This window comes from Myotis daubentonii, chromosome 5 (genome assembly GCF_963259705.1).
Source record: "Myotis daubentonii chromosome 5, mMyoDau2.1, whole genome shotgun sequence".
NCBI lineage: Eukaryota > Metazoa > Chordata > Mammalia > Chiroptera > Vespertilionidae > Myotis > Myotis daubentonii.
In genome coordinates, this window is record NC_081844.1 from 30,495,196 (window position 1) to 30,515,580 (window position 20,385).

At 57.4% G+C, this 20,385-nt stretch overlaps 1 protein-coding gene across 19 annotated transcripts in view; it reads left to right on the forward strand.

Annotated features, from left to right (window-relative positions):
- Positions 1–20,385, forward strand: part of PTPRS (protein tyrosine phosphatase receptor type S) — a 100,881-nt gene that overhangs the window by 34,221 nt on the left and 46,275 nt on the right. For 18 of the 19 annotated variants that reach the window (XM_059697055.1, XM_059697061.1, XM_059697058.1 and 15 more), the window contains exons 2-5: positions 5,485–5,681; positions 11,634–11,779; positions 12,321–12,462; positions 15,241–15,429. In XM_059697055.1, the coding sequence (XP_059553038.1) occupies positions 5,591–5,681; positions 11,634–11,779; positions 12,321–12,462; positions 15,241–15,429 (568 nt within the window). In that variant the 5' untranslated portion in view covers positions 5,485–5,590. Of the gene's footprint in view, positions 1–5,484; positions 5,682–11,633; positions 11,780–12,320; positions 12,463–15,240; positions 15,430–20,385 lie in introns of those variants that run through there. The other variant, XM_059697073.1, reaches the window with a different exon arrangement.

Consider the following 20,385-nt stretch of genomic DNA (forward strand, 5'->3'; position numbering starts at 1 on the left):
ACATGCTGGTAGGAGCGAGCCTGGCAGCCTGGGCACTCGGGGAGTTCAGGCTCTGGGTTCGAATGAGAACCAGTCTCTGACTTCGAATCCCAGCCCAGCCCCTTCCATGCTGGGTGACCCTTGGCAGCAGCAGCCCCTCTCTGAGCTTCAGTTCCTCAAATGTCAAACAGAAGGAAGCTCACGGAGCATGCCAGAGGGCTTGGCACACGGGGACACCTAGCTGGGGTTACTGATTCCCCTGCTCTGGGGCTCGCCCTTCCACTCCTGATCCTGGGACAGCCCCTGAGACAAACCGATAGTCAAAGGCAGCTCCCTCGCCTGAGTTCTGGAAGGTGGTGGGGCCGGCCTAACTCTGAGCGGTTCGCAGTGGGGGGCGTGGAGGCCCACCAGTGACTCAGAGCTAGAGCTTGGACCCTGCTGGGCACTTTGGGGGCACAGTTACCCAGCGAGGCCCGGCTCCTGCCCTTGAGGGGCTTTGGGGCTTTGTCCTGAGGAAGGTCTCCTGGCCCAGAAGGGAGGCGGTGGGGAGGGAGAGCGTAGGGGTGAGTGTGAGGGCGGAGAGGTGGTCCAGCACCAGGTGTCCTCGGCCCCACTGCCCACTGCCAGCATCACCAGCTTCCCTTCCCCGGGCCAAGGCCGCGGGAGGTCTCCTGAGGGTCAGAGTTGCGCAGGATGAACACTCAGGTGGGGCAGGGCAGAGAGAGGCCCTGGGCAGCCTCAGGCCCCAGGAGACCCCGCCTCGGCCTGTGCGCTTCGCAGTCCTGGGTCATAATCACCCCTTTATGCTCCCTGCTCTGCGTGGGTACACAAGGCTGGCTCATGGATCGCGTGACCCACGCCCCGGCGCCTGGCTGGAATGGGCGCCCACTCGTCCCCCATTAGCACAGGCTGGGGTCCCCCAGTGGCTGCCCAGCAGACTGTATGAGGCCCTGAGAGGGTCGTTCACTTTCCTGAGATCCCAGTGGCCAAGGAAGGACAGTCATGTGATTAAATATGGGCTCTGGACTCAAGGTCCAGAGGAGCCAGGACCCAGCTGGGGACCTGGGGCAAGTGCCTAGGGCAGGGGTGGGCAAACTTTTTGACTCGAGGGCCACAATGGGTTCTTAAACTGGACTGGAGGGCCGGAACAAAAGCATGGATGGAGTGTTTGTGTGAACTAATATAAATTCAAAGTAAACATCATTACATAAAAGGGTACGGTCTTTTTTTTTCAATAGTTTTATTCATTTCAAACGGGCCAGATCCGGCCCGCTGGCCGTAGTTTGCCCACGGCTGGCCTAGGGCCTCCTCTGTGAGCCTCAGTTTCCTCATCTTTGAAAGGGGGCATACCCCTCCCCCCCAAAACTGGCTGCTGGGTGGTGGACAGCTCAGCACCTGGCACAGAGAAAGCTCTCAGCTGACGGCTGGGCAGGACCCTCCCTGGACCCTGGTTCCAGGTCCCGGGGCTGCTCCTTTCCTTCCTCTCCAGCCCTGGCCGAGCCTCATTTGCTGCCTGTTATTCCCTACAGCTCCCACCAGAGGCTATTCCCGTCTTCACAGCCACACCATCTTCCGGGAACTCGGGCACTGTGGTATCCCGCAGCCCCAACGCGCCTACCTCGGTTTCCCTTTCTTGACAGTGGCAGGGCTGGTGCCCCAGGCTGCTTTCCTGAAGGAGGCGCAGGGAGACTTGGCTGGATGCCAACCTGGCCACGTCTCTTCCTGCCCAGAGCTGCCTGGGGCTCCTTGCTGTCCTGTGTTTCTGCCCTAATCTCTTCCCATCTCTCTCCTAGGGCCTCTAGGTACTGCTTCTTGCTGTTTCTTGTTGGATGACACCCACCCCCATTTCCATTCACCTTTTAGTTCTTAGCCAAGTAATAATATTAACATTAAACCTGGAGGCAGAGAGATCCAGGCAAGGGAACAGCCAGTGCAAAGGTCCTGGGGCAGGAGCATACCTGTTTGTTGGAGAAACAGTGAGGAGGCCATTGTGGTTGGAGTAGGTGAGCGAGTGGGGAGAGGGCAGGGAGGGACAGGGGCAGGTCCTGCAGGACCTTCTGGGTTGGGGGAAGACTTGGGCTTTTATCCCAAGGGAGGTGGGTAGCCCAGAAGGGCTGTGGACAGAGGAGGGATGGGATGTGACCCAGGTTCTCACAGGGGTCCTTTGGCCTTGGGGTGAGGACAGACTATGGGGGGTGAGGGTGGCAGTGCGTTGGCTCAGGTGGGTGATGATGGAGCTGGACCAGGAAGACGCAGAAGTAACCGTGGGCATATTGGGGATAGGTTTTGAAGGCAGAGCCGACAGGACTTGTTATATTCTCCCCAGGTCCCTTGCAGATGACCCCACACTCGGGGACTCTTAGGAAGCAGGAGGGTTGTGGCTTTGCAGGGTCTTAACCTCTGTCATAGCGAGTTCCTCCCGAGTTCACGGGGGCTGAAGAGGCACTGTCACTTTCTATCTCCCGAGGGGTGACTGACCCTCTCCTCTCCGATTCTGTCCTGGGTGCCCACCCTCATTCCTGCTTCATCATCCAGGCCTCGAAAGCTCCCCACGCTGTGCCCTCTCCCTCCCCACACCCGACCCCAGCAGGCTGGGTTAGAGGGAGTCGGGAGCTCCCGGCCCCGCCCGCCTGCACCTGGATTAGCCCATCCTGCCGGGACATCAGAAGGCACGGGCCCAGCGAGGCCGGGGCTGCAGGAGCCAGGGGGTAATGGGAGCTGCCTGTTTAGGAGGCGCTACCCCTGGCTCCCGTGGGCTGTGGAGAGTGGGGGAAGCAGCTGTAGCTCGGGCCCCTACACCGGGCCTTTCCTGCAGGTGGCCCCTGCCCTTGCCAGCTGGTATTCTAGGTGGGGAGACGGAGGCTGGAATAGGATGTGACTCCCCTGGGGGCCCATCATAGGCCGGGCAGCCCTGCATTCGAGCCCCTCCGTGCTGCAGGCTTGCTGCGCTGCCTTGGTTTCCCCAGAGGCTTGCTGAGGGCCCACCCAGCTAACCAAAGCGGTCTGGGCCTAAGCCCTCTCCCCAGATGTGGTCAAGCAGATGTGCATCTGTGGGTGGGGCCAGCTGCTCTGGTCGGTCTGGCCTCAGCGGGGCCTCCACCTTCCTCATCGGCCACTTTTACTCTTAAAGGTCCCATGGCTGGGGTACAGAGCAAGGGGCTGTGCTCGAGTTCCAGTTTCTCCAGCTGCCCAGTCCCCGACGGGTTGTGTCTGAGTGCGTATTATAGTCTGTGTACATGCCTGTCTGCACGTATGTGTGGGTCAGGGGATCTGGCTCTGTATGTCTGGATTACTGTCTGGCTGTGTGGAAGCGTGGTGTGCTGTGTGACCTGTCTCTGTAGCCTGACTGTGTGCACGCATCTCAGCCTGGGGTCCGTGTGTTAGTTTACCTTCCCGTGTACCGCAGATCTCTGACCTGATTCCATATTTCTATTTCGCTGCAGCCCAATCATATACCTGTATTGCTTGCCTGACTGCCTGTGTGTGTCTGTTGTCTGGCTGTGTCTCTGATCTGACTGTGCTAGTGGTCTGACTGTGGATGTGTATTGTCTGCCCCACCGTGACCCTACCTGTGTATTTTGTCTGACTGTGTTTGTCTGAGGCCTGATTTTGTTCCTGTCTGTGTTTGTGGTCTGACTGTGTGCAAGTGTTCTTTGCCTGCCTGTGACCCTGTGTGAGTTTCTTGTCTGCTGTGTGTCTGTGGCCTCTGTGTGGACCTGTGCATCTCTGATCTGCCTGTGCTGGCAGCCTGGCCATGTACGCGTAGTCCCTGCCCCACTGTGATGCTGTGTGTGTATGTTATCTGACTGTGTGTGCCTGAGACCTAATTTTGTGCCTGCCTGTGTTCGTGGTCTGACTATGCGCACATTTTATTTGCCTGACTTTGCGTGTGGCCCCATCTCTGTTGCCTGACTGTGCAGCCATCTGTGGCTGTTTCTGGTCTCCCTGTCTGTCTGTGGTCTGACTGAGTGCCTGTCTATGGTTTGACTGGGTAGATTCCTTCTTTGAGTGTGTTCTGACTGCACGTCAGTTACTAGTCTGACTGTGTGCAGCTTGAGCCCCTCTACCTCCACCCCCCATCCCAGCTTCCTCACCCTCTACCCTGGGTCATGACCTGCCACCACCCAGTCTCCCCTGGGGCCGCTCCATGGCTGGGCGAGGTGACCGCAGCAGGGTATTTTGGGAGCCAGATGATAGGGGCTGCCCCATCATTATGTGGCACTCGACCCTGTGGCCATGGCCCAGACACACCCAGGGTGCGGCCTGGGGTGGGTGCAGGGTTGCCCTGGCCAAAGGGCCTTATCCTTGGGTCTCTCCCTGCCCCCCCAGCCCTCTGCCGTGACTCTGGCCAAAGTGGAGACTGGGGAGGGGGCCAGCCAGGGTTCTGCTCTTGCAACAAGGGATCCTTCTGCCTTTAGAAGAGTTTAGGTTCTTGTGGGAGAAACAGACGCTGAGTGATTACCATTCCATTTAATTTACCAACTAGGGTATATGTTGTGGAGGATGGTCTTAGTCATTTCTGAGGCCGTGGGATGTGGAATGGGGTGGGGGGCTGACCTTCGGGGGGCAAAGAGGGTTCCAGGGGAAGTGACAACTGAGCTGAGACTTGTCATGTGTTGGGAGGGAGGGGACAGCATTTCTGGCCGAGGGCACAGCAGGGGCAAAGGCTTGTAGGGGAGACTGGGCTCAGGCGGTGTGGCTGTCAGCAGGAGCGGCTTCCTCCAGGGGTGGCGGGAGCCACAGCAGGTGGGAAAGCAGGGCAGGACCAACAGGTGTGTGCTTGGAGGATCTGACGTGGCCGAACGGGCTGGGTCATAGGACAGTGGGCAGGGTTAGCTGGAACCTCATCCTTCCGGAGTTCCAGGCTATGTGGGGGAGAAATTGGGTGTTCAGAGCACATGCTAGAGCTGTTGTTCAATTCTGGTGTGGGGCTTGGCTGGAGTCAGGGCTTCTGTCCAGATCTGGGGTTCAGTCTGGTGTTGGGACTCCGCGGGGTGTGGGGGCTGCTGTAACAATACCAGAGACTGGGTGGCTTATAAACAACAGACATTTATTTCTCACCGTTCTGCGAGCTGGAAGTGCAAAGTCAACGTGCGGGCAGGTCTGGTGTCTGGTGAGAGACATTGTCTTCTTGCTGTGCCCTCGCAGAGTGGAAGGGGTGAGGGAGCTCTCTGGGGCCTCTGTCATCAGGGCACTAATCCCATTCAGGAGGGCTCCACCCTCATGACCTAATCTTCACCCAAAGGCCCCGCCTCCTAATACCATCACATTGCGGGTTAGGATTCCAGCATGCCTTTGGGGCAGGGACACAAACGTTCCGTCTGTAGTCGGGGCTCAGCACTTTCTCTCCACCCGTCATCACCCTAGGTCCCTCCCCTATCGTCTGTAATCCTGTCTTCCCCATCCTGTGACCCTTCTGCTGACCCCTTCCTCCTGCCGCCTCCTCCAGGAAGGCCTCCCGGATTCCCCTGCTCCCCTCTCATGACCCCTCCCTTGTTTCTGCAGACGCTGCCTCATCTGACGATTGGCTCGGCTCGACTCCTCTCTGTGAGGGACTGGGGCCATCCCCCCCTCCAGGGTGGAGGGTGGAGGTTGCAGGTCACTGCCAAGCATGGCGCCTGCCTGGGGCCCTGGTGTGGCGTCTGTGATTGGTACCGTGGGCCTCCTTGTGGTCTTGCTGGTCGGAGGCTGCACAGCAGAAGGTAAGAGCCCGGCGCAGGGTGTGCGGGTGTCTGAGCACGCATTTATGTGTGCCTGTGGGAACGCTTGTCCTCCCCGGGGCTCCTGGTTTTGGCAAGTGGAGCCTCTGTGCTCCATGAATGTTACTGAGTAAAATGCCTACTATGCACTGAGTCCTGAGAGATTCAGAGGTAACTAATAACGATGGTGTTATTAAAGCAATAACAGTAATGATGATAATGTCTGCTTCCCCAGCATCGACTCTGTACCAAGGCCAGAGCTAAATACAGACTTACCAGCTTCATCTCCCTCCAGCCTCTCAAAACCCAGCATGTCAATTCTATTACCTTCCATATTTTCCCATGAGGGAAACCTAAGGCTCAGAGTAGGCAGGGACTTAATTGAAGTCCCTCACTCCTGAGTGAGCCAAAGAGTTACCTTCCCTTGCTGCAGGTAGAAACACCAGCACCCAGGTGGCAGACACACAGGCATCCAAACCTTTCCAGGCAGAGCCAGGGGAGGCTTCTTAGGAAAGAGAGGGCATTGGAAGTGGGGCTTTGTGGGTTTGTAGGAGTTTGCTGGTGGAAAGGGCATTCCTGGTGAAGGTGTTAACACATGGAGGTGAGGAAAGAGGTAGGTGCAGTTTGGAGATGGGCAAGGCTGTGTTTCTGGCAGTAACATGAATAGGATGAGAGTCAGTTGTGGGCCTAGCACCAAGATCTGACCCACTATGAAGGGTCTAGAGGAGGCATCACTCAGACCCATGGGGACACAGTGTCAGGCCAGAGGGAAAGAAACGGATCTTTGATCAGGCTGGTTTTGCTGAAGACCTGCTGTGTGACCTTGGGCTAGTGACTCAGCTGCCGTTTCCTCCTTGATTGAATGAGACTCATAACATTATCCCTGTCCCACCAGCATTCTTGTGACAAAGACACATGATAAGCCCTCTATGCTGCGTGGCACATAGTAGGCCCACAGTCCCACGTTACCACAAGCATAGTAGTTATTGCTGCTAGGTAAGAACACCAGAGACACACACAGCTGTCTCGTCCATTGGTGCTTTTTCTCGTTTTCACATTGTTTTTAATTAAGTGCCTAACACATCAGATCAACCACCATAATCTGATGAAATGAATGCTGTTATCACCATCCCGGTTGTACAGATGGGGAAACTGAGGCACAGCCAGGTTACAGTACAGCCCAGAAGTGGCCATGCTCAGAATTGAACCTGGGCTGCCTGGCCCCAGAGCCTGAGTTCCCCACCTTGGTATGAAACTGCCTCCAGTCCAAAGTCCAGGCATGGCTGGGCTGTGATGTGTGCAGTCCCCACCAGGGCAGGGCCTGCGCCTTCCTGGGCTCTATTCCCTGCAGTGGGAATGGCCTCTGTTATCAGGGCACTAATTCCATTCAGGAGGGCTCCACCCTCATGACCTAGTCATCACCCAAAGGCCCTAAGAATTTTTAGTTTTTCATTCATTATTTAACAGGGTTTCTCCCTGTGGGCACTGCTGACATTGAGGCCTGGTCATTCTTTGGGAGGGGGCCGTCCTGGCTACTGTGGGGGGTTGAGCACCATTCCTGGCCCTACCCACTCGATGCCAGGAGCACCCCCAATGTGACAACTACAGATGTCTGCCGACAAAAACGCCCCCTCCCCCAGTTGAGAACCACTGATTTAAGTACACTGGTTGGATTAATACGTATTTACTGCTCGCCATTTTGCTCCACTGATAATTGCCAGCTTTGGCCTCAGCCCCGTTTTCAGGTGGGGAAACTGAGGCCACAAAGTGGCCATTGTGATGAGGGATGGAGATCACAGACTTCTAGTCCTGGGCTCCAATCCTGGCTCGATCATGTGACCTGGGAGGGACTGTGTTCTCATTCACATAAGCACCTACCCTGTGTCAGGCACCGGGTTAGACACCGAGAAAAAGCAAACATCTCACCCCTTAGGGAGCGGCTGATCTGGCCTGGGAGGGAGGGTGGTGGACATGCCCAGCGGGGAGATGAGGGCATGGGGGGGGCGGGGGGGGCGGGGGGGAGGTCACAGTGAGTGGGTGTCATCTGTGCAGAGGCTTGAAGGAGCTGAGGAGTGCCACTCACAGGGACCTGGGGAAGTGCCCCAAGCAGAGGGAATAGCCTGTGCAAAGGCCTGAGGCAGGACCCGGCCTGGTTTGTTGGAGAAACAGCCAAGAGGTCTGCGTGGCTGGAGCAGGGAGAGGAAGTGAGGGCAGGGAGGGGAGGGGTAGGCTGTGCAGAGCTGTGTGGGCCTGGGCTTTATCTCTAGGGAGGTGAGCTGGAGGGCTGTGGGTAGAGGAGGGGCTGCAGCTGACTCACTGGCACCCTCTGGTGGCTCCTGTGGGGAGGACAGACCTTTGTGAGCCACCTTAGGAGCTGAGGGACCAGGTGGGCGATATGGGTGTGACCCAGGATGTCAGCATCTGGCGTGTAGCAGGAGCTGGCTCAGTGGGTGTTCCCTTTGTGAGTTATTATTACTGTGTGACTTTAGGCGTTGGTAGTGGGCTAGATGCAAACCCAGGTCTCCGTCTTCAGGGCTGGGACACCGTGACCCCAGTAGCTGGGTCTGTTTAGCAGGAGCCCTGCCATCTGGGGCCCGGCAGGGGGGCGATGGGCACCAAGATTGGCACTGCCGGCTTCAGGGATTGGCCGAGGTCCTCGGGGAGAGATTTGAGGTGGGGGCTGTCAGGCTGCACAGAGCCGGGGGAGCAGCCAGCGCCGGGACGAGGGATTTCGGCTGTGGAAATGGCTCCTGGTCCTGGGGGCCTTCCCAGGATGCTGTGAGCCGGCCCAGCAGAGCTGAAGAGGACAGTGGGTGGGTCTCTGGATCTGGCGCCGGATTCTTCTCTGCGGAATCTGAAGTGGAAAAACAGAAATCAGGCTTTCCCAGCCTCCGTGCTGCTGGCATCACCACTCGGAACCTCAGTCTCTTCCTCTAAGAAACGGGGCATCTGGAGTGCTCTCAGCAATGAAGACCCACAGCCCCAGTTATCAAGCCTGCTGTTGGCAGGGCTTGGGAGCCAGAGAGAGCCGGGTTGGAATCCCAGCTCTTTGCCCATCACCAGCTGGGTGACCCCAGGAGGGTCACTCATCCTTTCTGGGCCTCCGTTTTTCCCGTCTGTGACACGGGTAGAAGAATAGTGCTCAGCCCCACCAGGCCTAGCACAAGATCAGCGCTTGCTGGCACAAACTGCAGCTATACCCAGTGCATATTTCTTGGGTCCCGGGCTCCTTTGCCAAGAAGAGGAGGGGAGAGAAGGAGAGTATCCGAGCGCCCACAGGAATTTTCTAGTGGTGGATGCAGTGGCTAGAGAGCTCTCCTGGGCTGGCCGGGATCTTGGCGCCACCGGGAGAGGCCGAGAAGGCGTCGGGCAGGGAGGGGGAGCCCAGGGGCGAGTAGGCAGCTTCATCGGGCCTGGCGTTAATACGCATCCAAGTCAAGAGCCCCCTTTTCTCAGGGGTCACTGGGCACAGAGAGGGGGTATGATGGGGTCCCGGAGAGTGGGCTGCCCGTACCCACCCTGCCCTGTGGCACATAGCCGGGTATTTCAGCCCAGTGGCATCAGGGCCGTGATGGGGACACCAGGCAGTGGTGGCCACGCCAAAGGGGTTCTTGACCCAGCCTGCTGCAATCTGAGAAGGCTCTCAGGGTAGGTGCTGGCCCAGCTGAGGTTGGAGCTGCCAGACGAAGGGAGGAGAGGAGGAAGGGACTCCAGGGGAGAGGAGGAGCAGTGCTCCCCCTCGGTCCGCTTCCCCGGATTGGTGGGTGTTGGGGGTGTCCCAGCTCCGATAAACAGCTGTGCCTCCCGCAGCTGCTCTGCCCTTCCGTCCAGTGGCTCTGAGGGAGCATTTTCCCAGAAGTGAGACTCCTGACCTGGCCGCAGTGATTTTCCCCGTGACTTGGCTGAGGGACCCCTACGGCCCTAGTCACCATTCCTGAGGCTCAGAGGAGGGGCAGCCAGCAGCCAGGGCCAGGGAGGCGGCCCAGCCCAGGCTCAGGCCCAGCCCAGGGCTCAGTGCGGAGCAAAACATCTACGTCAGGCTCAAGGCTGGAGGTGAGAGGAGCGTAAGATGTCTGGGGGACAGAGAGGCCCCGGTTCAAATCCAGGTGCTCCCCTTTCTGAGCGGGGTGACCTTGTGCAGGGCTGTTAACCGTCCTGAATCTGTGTAGTCCCGTCTGTACAACGGGATTGCCTGTCACTGCCTCGGAGGGATACACAGGAGTCGGATGAGGTCACACTGGCCACACGCGGTGGGTCTGCCCATTTTCAGGGGAGATGCCAGCATGGACACATGTCGCATCAGTGGGAGCCGAGCCTTGAACGAGGGAGGTGAGGCCCGTCAGGTCACTGCTGGGCACTCTGTTTTGCCCAAGCCCAGCCGGAGCGGTGAGAGGGGTAAACTGGGCGCCCGGACGTGGAACCGGAAGCTTCCTTGTGCTTTTTGGTGCTTCTGAGCAGCTAGATGTTTCCAGCGGAAACCTGGTGGCCCGCTGCTCTCTCCGCCGGTTTTGAGGCCCAGTATTGCTGTAGTTGGAGTTGTTTAGCCCCTTTCTGCCTCTCCTCAGACCCCAAACTTTTACTTAATAGTTTTCTTTAATTAGCTTACCTTTTTATTCAATCCTTTAAAATTTTTTAAAATTCTCTTTAAATAGTTCTAAATCTAAAAATGGTACCTCCTTCCTCCTGTGTCTAGCCACATGGCTTTTGTCCCTGGAGGAAGCCACTATTTCTAAATTCATTCTCTCTCTCTCTCTCTCTTCCCCTTTTCATTTTTCTTCTCACACAAATGATAGCATTCACTGCACTTTTTTAGCCCTTTTTTTTTTCATTTCATGATATGTCTGGCTGTTTTTTCCCCTAACAGTTCATTTGAAAAGCATCCTTGTTTCTTTTTTTACAGCTGCATAGTATTTCACTTCATGCTGAGCCCAGTATTCACTTAATCACTCCCCTTTGGTTGGGAATATAGATTACTCCCCTCAGGCCCTCGTATGTGCAGTCCTTGAGTCTGCCGGTAAAAATCTCAGCAGTAACTGAATTCGTTTTATGAGATACCTTGTAGTTGGACTGTGAATGGAAATTCAGTACCCCTTCGGGCAATTCAGAGGTTACCGTGAAAAGTCAATAAAAAGGAAACAATGTTATTAAACTCTGGCTGGGTGCTGCCACCTGTCCTGGGTACAGAGTTGAGGCTTCTAAGGATGTTACAGACATAGTAGCTCCCAGGTGACACTTTCGTGGAGAGACGATGTCAGATCATTGTGAGGGGCAGACAGCGTGGGCACAGCGCCAGCCTGCTTCAGACCCCTCCTCAGCTGCGTGTGTCTGAAGCAAGTGTCTTGTGTGGTCAGTGCCTCGGTTTTCTGATGTGTGAAATGGGAATTATGATGGCCTTGCCCCTCAGCACTGTCAGAAGGATTAGGTGGCACTCATCTTAGATGTTACTAACCTGCTTGGTGCCTCAGTTTACCCACATGTCTCACTAGGGGATTAGACCAAGTTATTTCCTGCCAAGTCTTTTCCAGACTAAAGACCCTTCAGGGTTTGGCCAGTCACCACTGGGTGGCCTCCAGGTGCTGAATTTGGGGACCTCAGAATCTCGGGGGGTCTCCCCTTCCACCCTCCCCTGTGCACTGAGCGGGTAAACCCACATGAGGCTGTGTCCACATACAAGTGTGTGTGTGGCTGCTGTTCCAGGTGGTGGTTGGTGAGGCAGGGCTGTGCAGACCCCGGGGTACCCACAGGTACCTTGCAGGGGTGGGGGTGGGGGCGGGGGGAGGAGCAATCAATGGCAGCGTTTCTTCACCGTCCTCCTCTCCAGGCCTCCTGTTGAGCTCATGTGGTAACTCCGTGGCCAGGCAGGGGGGCTGAGGGGGCATGTTTGTGTGGCCCCATGAGGTCCTGGCCACTTACCTGGGCCCACTGGAGCCCCTCTTTTTCCTGCTCTATCCCCAGAGCCCCCCAGGTTCATCAAAGAGCCCAAAGACCAGATAGGCGTGTCGGGAGGTGTGGCCTCCTTTGTGTGTCAGGCCACGGGTGACCCCAAGCCACGGGTGACCTGGAACAAGAAGGGGAAAAAAGTCAACTCGCAGCGCTTTGAGGTGAGTCGGGGGTGTGGGGAGGTAGCCTGGGGCCGCAGCGGCTCAGTCATGGAAGTTGTCACAGAAATGTCCCCCAGACGTAACGTGGGCAGCCAGGGCCGGGCAAGCCGGGCTGGGCACCCTGTCCAGCGGGACCCTTCTCCCACTCACTCCCGCCATGTGGTCCCCCCACCTGCCCAGTAAGGGCCCTGCCAGGCTGGCTTGCTCTGCCCCCTTGTGCTGTGTGGCCCCGAGCAGGGCCTTGCCCTCTCTGAGTCTTATCTGACACTCAGACTCACAGCCAACACCACTGCTCACAGAAAGGAATCTGGACACAGGCACATCCAACACACCTTCACATGCCAGTCACACATGCTCAATGTGCATGGCACACACCCATGTACACATAACCCTCTTTACTTGTACATACCCCGGCCCAGTTTTCTGCCTGCAGTGTATACACGTAGGACATCCTCACACAGGTGTGTACAGCCCCCAGCTCCCCTCCCTGGACCCCTGGGACCCCAGCCTGGCCCTGACCTCTCTTCCCTGCCCACGGCAGACGATCGAGTTTGACGGGAGTGCGGGGGCCGTGCTGAGGATCCAGCCGCTGCGGACGCCTCGGGATGAGAACGTGTATGAGTGCGTGGCCCAGAACTCCGTTGGGGAGATCACGGTCCACGCCAAGCTCACTGTCCTCCGAGGTATTGGGTTCCCCCGTGTCGGCGGGGAGGCACTGGGCCCGAGGCTTTGGGGACAAACACCAAAAGCATCTGCGAAAGTCTTGCTTTGGCTTCTCTCTTCTCTAGCCCCGAATACCACTGAGCCCAGAGCCTGCTGATGGGCTTTAGTAAGCATTTGCAGCAAAGAGGCGCCTTCAGAGACTAGAGCCATCCTCATTTTTTATATCAGTCATGCTCTTCTGGTTACAAGAGGCTGACTGAACCCAAATGGGTCAAGTAAGAAAAAGAGTTCATTGGTTCATGTCATGAAAATGTATGTGTCCAGCTTCAGGTTCAGCTGGATCCAGGAGCTCATACAAGGGTTCTCAGAGCTCACCCTCTGCCTCCGGGCTGATTTTCTTCTACATATATCCCCAGATGCCTCAGTAACTCCAGGCTTCCAAGCCCCCACCCAAAAGGGAGGACCAAATAGCCCAGGACGGGTGCACCTGGCCCAGCTTGCCCATGCCTGAGCCAGTGACTATGGCTGGAGGAACAGAGGACTCCGAAGGGCAGAGCTCTCCCTGGAGTCGAGGGTGTGCCAGTCCCTTAGACACAGTCCCTTAGGGCAGAAACAGCTGCACCCCCCCCCCCCACACACACACACACTTCCTCATACACTCACACGAATCCTTTGGTAACACTCCTTCAGTAGGCTGTTTGCTGGTCTTTCAGGTGGGCTGGGGGTGGGGCACAAGAAAATGGCTTCCTCATTATAAACCAGCAGCATTCAGACAGCCTTGCCACAAATCCCTGCCCAGCTGCTCTCTACTGCCTTCTCTCTCGCAAGGTGGTTTTAGCCCAGGGGCTGCAGCTTGAGTTCAAATCCTGGCGCTGCCACTCTGAGGCTGTGTGACCTTGCATAAGTTAATGAACCTCTCTGGGCTGCAGTTTCCTTCTCTCCAGAGTGGGATAATAATGATGCTCAGCACAAGGGATGGTTTCATGGATGAGATGAGCGGTCGCTACAAGTGAGAGGCTCATGCAGTGCTACTCGGGGAATGAGCACTTGACCAAGTCTGTCTGTCTGATATTATTATTATTATTGTCATTGTTATTATTCTCGTTTGAACAAGCCAGCTTGGCCACCAGCCATTCTGCAGCTCTCAGGTGGGTGGGTTGCTCCTGTCACCTGCAGGGACACCCTGACCCTCACAAGTATGAGCCACAGTCGGCAGTTAAGTGGGAGGTGGCCCCACATGTGGCTCTTCCAGCGCCCTCCAGGGCGGTAGCGCTATGGTCAGCTTGGAGCCCTGGGAGGAGGCATCCCATTGGCCCAGGGCACTTTGTCCCTGACCCTGGTGTGTGGCCTCTGCAGGGTCCCGCGCTCAGAAGCTCTGCTGTGACCATCCGGAAACCCTTAATAACTTTTAAACTAGAGGCCTCATCCCTTCATGTGGCCTGGGTCCTGGAGCCTGTCCTGCAGGGGAGGAGAGAAGAGGGAGGAGGGAGAGGGGCGGGGGGATGGGGGAGGAAGGAGGGGAGAGGGGGAAGGAGGGAGGGAGGCGTCCCAGGCCTGGCCCGCCTTGCTCCTCCCAGCAGATATTTTTGCCCTGACCTTTCCCGGGCATAGCGGGAACAGCCTGCCTCCCCGTGCCCAGTGCCGGCCTCCATTGTAAGCTCTCAGAGAGTTAAGAGAACAAGCTGCGAATCTATTAAGTGCCCCGGGCGTCTGGGAAGGCTACGTCTCTGGTCTCTGCTCCCCGCCCCCGTCAAGGCCTCCCTGGCTCTCTGTGCTCCAGCTGCTAGAAGGACGCGAGCTTGGCTGGGCACGCGGCCCAGGTATTTGACCCAGGAGCCTGGCCTCCCCGGCCCCAGGCCCTGAGCGCCCCCACCCTCCGCCCCCTTTCTGAGCGTGGAACATCTGAGCTGCTGGGCCGGCATCCCCTGCCTCTCCCTCCCTCCCGCCCGCCATCTCATTGTGGACTCCACTCACGCCTCCCACGCTGTTGTTTTAATTAAACTCCGAGGAATAGGGCACAATGTGGTGCGTGATGAACAATTTTGTTTAATTAGGAGCTCGCAGTAACGTCAGGCGGCCGCGGCCTTCCCCGGCACCCACGTGCCTGCTCCCACCCTGGCTGGCTGCCACCCACTCATGCTCAGGGGGACCCCAGCAGAGCTGCGTGCACATGGGAAGTGCTAACATGTGTGGGTACGGCTGCCTACATGTGTGAACATGCATGCACACCTATGGAAACAGGAGCACAGAGGGCTGCAGGCAGACCAGCCTCCCTCATGCGCAGGCCAGCTCCCCGAGCCAGGCATTGCGGCCCTGTTGTTTGGGCATCAGCCTCGTGCTGTTCTCGGTACTAATGAGAACCACCTCTGGGGCCTGAACCACCTCAGACAGGGTCCTCCTGCTCCCGATAGCTCCAGGCCTGGTTTGGGGGTTCTGCAGCTGCCATCCCAGCCTCCTCCGGGCTCACCCCGGCCTGGCTGTGTCCTGCCTGTCTGACCTGGCCCAGGTGCGTGTCTGTCTGAGCCTCGGTTTCCCCCTATGAAATAGGCCCGCTCTCTGAGGAGGGCAAAGGGAGGCACCTACACAGAGACTGGCACGTAGTTAGCGTTCAGGACTTGGGACCGGGGCCACTTGCCCTCCCTGCAGCGCCCCCTGCATGGGCCGCAACCACAGCCCTCTGTTCCACGGAGGGAATAGGGTGCCGTGGCTCCATCCAGGGTGGCTGTGCCAAGCCCTACCCTGGAGGGGTGGCGTGTGATGACTGGGCCTTTGCCCTGTTTTCCCATCTCTGTCCTCAGAGGACCAGCTGCCCCCCGGTTTCCCCAACATCGACATGGGCCCCCAGCTGAAGGTGGTGGAGAGGACGCGGACAGCGACGATGCTGTGTGCTGCCAGCGGCAACCCTGACCCCGAGATCACCTGGTTCAAGGACTTCCTGCCCGTGGACCCCAGTGCCAGCAACGGGCGCATCAAGCAGCTGAGATCAGGTGAGTGCAGGTGGCAGGAGGATCTGGGAGCTATACAGGGCAGCAGGGGGAGGGCAGCATCTCCAGGGCCCGGGCCCTGTGGGCTGATGGGAGGTAGAAAGGCGGAGATGGGGGGCAGCCGTGGGGGGCATTGACGATAGGTGTGTCTTCCAGTGGGGATATAATGGGGCACAGATTGGCAGGCGTGGTAGAGCTGTGGCAGATGATAGGAGGAGAGTTCTTTATTGCTGAGTGGGCACATAATGGGCCGTTTTGCACAGTGAGTTCCCAGCGAGGCACAGAGGATGGTGGCTGTCTGCAGTGCCCAGCAGTGAGGACACAGGGGGGCAGACAGGCAGAGAGGATGGGAGCCACGGGAGGTGGCCTAGGGAGAGGGTCTTCTGTGCTAAAGTAGTAGGCGTCTCCAGAGGACAGAGTGAGGCATAGGCAGGTAAGGTGTGGGGAACCATGGGGAGCTGCAGGCACAGTGTCTCCAAGCGGAAGCAGTAAGGAAGCTATGGGCAAAGGCAGGCAGAGGATGGTGGTGAGGTCTGTCTTTATGGGGCACAGACAGGCAGCCTAGCCTGCTTGTCTAGGCCCGGGCTGGGCTAGGGGACCTTGGGGCAGAGCACAGGCCTCGGTCACCTCAGGGATGCAGCACAGTCGTCTCGGCTTAGCACCCACGTGCCCCATCTGTGAGTCCACGTGTCTGGGGGCTGTGTGTGTCTTGTGTCCGTTTTCCCCTGCTTCATGACTTGTCCATGTGTTTGTCTGGGCTCACTGTGTGATCTGACGTGTGGCACACGCAGCCATGTCATCAGCACATGGTTCGCCTTCTCCCTCCCAGGGCAGAGCTTGTCTGTGCACATCTCAGCCACACGTGTACCCATGTGACAGTCCCTTCCGTGCACCTGTACCCAGTGCAGTCCCCCCACGTGCACGCATCTCGGGCCACAGCCCCCTAGTCCTTGTGCGTGCAGACGCGGGTGGTAGGGCTGTGCCCATGTGCACTCACACATGTTTCAGTCCGTTGTGGGTACACACGTTGGAACACGCCTCTTTTTGCTTTCTCTCCCTTTCCTCTGAGGACTCCACCTGGGAGCCACCCGTGCCTAAGGCCTCCCCATCGTTCTCAGTGCCCCTTACTCACTGCCCGGCCACATCTTCCCAGGAGCCTGTCCGCCCACCCTCTGCTTTCTGTTTCCCTCCCCAGGGAAGACCCAGGCCCTGAAGAAGGGCGGACATTAAGACCAGAATTTCTGCACCTGGGAGAGAGATAGCCTGACCCGCCACCCCCCCACCCCCGACCTGTCCAGAGATATTGCAGCTTTGGGGGTTCAGCTGGGGGAGTGATGGCAACCTTGGGAATCCAGTTGCTTCCCTGCTGGCTTCCACCATCGTCTCCCCTATAGAGTGAAGTGATTAAGAGCATGGACCTCAGGACCTGATGCCGGGGTCAGGTGTCAGCTGTGTCCTAGAGCAGGTCCTCTCTGAGTCTCGGTCCCTGGCGCTATTGTGAGCGGCCCAGGATGGAACGCCTGGCACATAGTAGGTGCTCAGTGAACATACGCTGCCTTATGAATCCTAATAAATCTGATTACTCTGCCTCTCCCTCCGCACCCGCACCCACGAGTTTACAGGCGTCTGCACAACCACCCGTTAATGATCCTGTTCTCTCTTTCTTGTCCCTCTGTTGTAAACGTTCAGAAACCTTTGGTAAGTCTCATTTCTTCACCATGTCAACAACTAACATTCCCTCTGTGTCCCCCGTCCCTTCCCCTCAGACTAACAGCCACCGTGACCGTAACTGTGACCCACTCCGCGTGGCATGTTTACTAACCCAGCCCTCCCCCGCCAGGCGCCAGGGAGCTGCAGAGAGAGGAGCCCAAAGGGGAAAGAGGAAAAAAGGCCACACGGGGCCATTCCATCCCCAGGTTGGGTGCTGAGGGGAAATCAGGAGCTTTGCATACAACAACCCACCTGCCCCATTCTGGGCCTTGGCACTGCTGGAAAAAGGCGAAGTGACAGAAGCCCCGGGGGCCGGGGCTGCAGTGAGACGGGGGTTTTCCAACTGGGCTGATCATGGGCACTGCTCATCCTCTTTTCCCAGCATCTAGCCTGAATTCCCTGAAATCGGTTGCTGGGCTAATTCTTACTAAGTTGAGAATGACTGGTAGCGGCCCATGATTTTTCCTTCTTATGTTTCTTTGGCTACATCTTTTTCCTCTCACTACAGTGGCCATGGTCTGTTTGGGCATCTTGGGAAGAAGTCCTGTTCGCTAGCCTCTAGCTTCTACCATCGTAATCTATGTGTCGTGAAATAGCCCAAAGCAAGGGCTGACCCAGACTCCCAACTGCCCTAGATTCTAGTTCTCCACATTGCAGCCTTAGGCAAATTCTCATTTCTTCTCTGTAAAGAGGAGAGAGTGGCCTTGTCAGGTTGAGGATTTTGTAAGAGAGAACAGGGTGGTTCCAAAAAGTTTAGGCTAGAGAGCCCCCAACCTGATAGGCTGGATAGCTGAGTTCAAGGCCCACTCCTGCCTTTGACTCATAGTGTGACAATTCCCTGGCCCTTCTGGGCCTCAGTTTGCCTACCTGTAAAATGGGCCTGGGCTTGTTTTTTTTTCACCCTCAACATCTCTGCCCTGGCCTTGGGGTCCCCTTGTCCTCAGCAGGGGGAGCTGTCATCGGGGGAGTTGGGGAGATACCCTACCCCTTCCCCCCCGGAAGATGAGCAGAGGGTGGGACGCTCTAGTCCGGGACCTCCTTTTCCTGTCTCCCGAGTTGTCTGCCCCCGTACCCACGTGGACACACACACACAGCCCTTTTTTCCTCTTTTCCGTTTGGAAGTAAAGGGGACTGCAGGCCCTCCCTCTCCCTTGGACCCCCTTCACTACCCTCCCTGTCTTTCCTACTTGGCCTGTCTGTAACACCTTCCCTTTGCTTTATGAATGCCCGGCCCTGGGGCACTAACCCGTCTCCCACCGTCTCTAACACGATTCCCGAGACCCCTACTGCTCCCTACCTCTCCCAAGAAGGAAAAAAGGGAGGAGGTCATTGACCGCCCTCCCTCCACCCAGAAGGAAGGCGGCCAGCAGGCCTGCCCGGCACAGACCTCCGGGGCCTCGACGCCCTCCTTCCCCAGGAGTGCCTGCCTGCCTGCCTGCGGGAAGCCCTCCTGACTGACAAGCCCTCAAACCCACCCCGCTCCTGGGAGCCTTGCCCCTCCCCTCGGCGGGGTCTGCAAGGTCCTTAGGCCCAGGCTGGCTCGGCTCGTGGCCCGGCCTGGCCTCCCTGGGGCCCCCGGCCTGTCGTTCACCTGACTCTCTCTGCTTCCCTTACAGAAAGCACTCCGATCCGAGGTAAGAGGCTCTCTACTCACCCACCCACCCACTCATGCTCTCTCGCTGCCCACCCCGCCCCCCAGGCTCCATGGGGGGCTGCCACAGGCCCCCCTCCACATGTCTCCTCCTCGACACCCTGCCCAGAGTTCTTCCATTCTCTGTGTCTATGTTGCTGTCTGTGGCTCGAGGGCTGAGTCCGGCCATGGTGGCTCCTCAGGCCACCTGGCTGCGGGCGTGGGGCCGCCTCCTGCTCAGGCGCCTCCCATGCCCACCCAGAGTGGGAGAAGCCAGATTGAGGCCATTGCTCTGTATGCAGCCCTTCCCATCGGTAGAGTGAGTGTACCAGCACAGAAGGGGTCTCCCAGCTCTGCAGCTTGGATCTGGGGGTTGCAGCCTGAGGGATCGGGGAGACAGGCCGTCTCAACGGCCTGACTTTAGCCCCAGAGAATAGACTAGAATGGGCCTGGATAGGAGCCCTAGGAAGGAGTCCGTGTCTAATTCGGTGTTTCTACGAAATGCAATGTGAGCTGGGGCAGCCTCTGTGCCCTCTCTGGGCCTCTGTGGTAATACTTGCCTTCCTGCTTCCCCAGAGCCTTGAGGTTGGGGAAAGTAGGAATGTTAACGGGGCAGACCCTCCTCTGCTTCCCAAGTGACGTGTCCCGTGTCACTCCCCTGGGACAGCCACGAACAAAGCTAGGAGGCGGGGTCTGCTGGGAGCTTGGACTGGATTTCCGGACTCTTGGTGCCAGGGACCCAGATCGAAGCCTGCGATTCTCACCCACTTGGAGATACTCACCCGCCTTCCTTTACAGGTCACTGAGCACTGGGGTCCAGGCCTGTGATTCAGACCCGCTCAGAGGGTTCACTCATTATTGTGAACGTGAGGGTGTGCCCTCGGGTTTGGTTTCAGGATTCCTCGGGGAAGCGCTGGGCGCTTTTCCATTCACTCACGGGCACTGCGGTGCTCGATCGCAGCCTGTGCTTTCAAGTATTCTTGAGAAGTTTCATTCATTCTCCTGTGTTCGTGGGAAGCGACGTCTGCTTTGGGCCTGTGATTTCTAACATGCTGAGGGGAACTCGGCCCTGTTTTCACTGGCCTCGAGGGCACGCGGAGCTGTGATTTGGGCCTGTGGTTTTAAATATGCTTGAGAGAACTGGCCTGTTTCAGTTTCTATCCGCTCATGGCCAACAAATCCTTTGAGTCAGGCTCAGTGGTCTCAACCTTCCTAATGCCGAGACCCTTTAATACAGCTCCTCATGTTGTGGTGACCCCAGCCATAAAATGATTTTCGTTGCTCCTTCATAACTGTAATTTTGCTACTGTTATGAACCGTAATGTAAATATCTGATATGCAGGATGTATTTTCATTGTTACAAATTGCATGTAATTAAAGCATAGTGATTAATCACAAAAACAATATGTAATTATATATGTGTCTTCCGATGGTCTTAGGCGACCCCTGCGAAAGGGTCGTTCGACCCCCAAAGGGGTCGCGACCCACAGGTTGAGAACCGCTGACCTATCGGCAGGGGTGACCCAGTCCTGAAGTTTTGTTCAGACACCTTAAAGAATGACAGCCCTGCCTCTGTTGACTCCGGGGCCCGTGTTGCACACACACGTGAGGAACCCAGA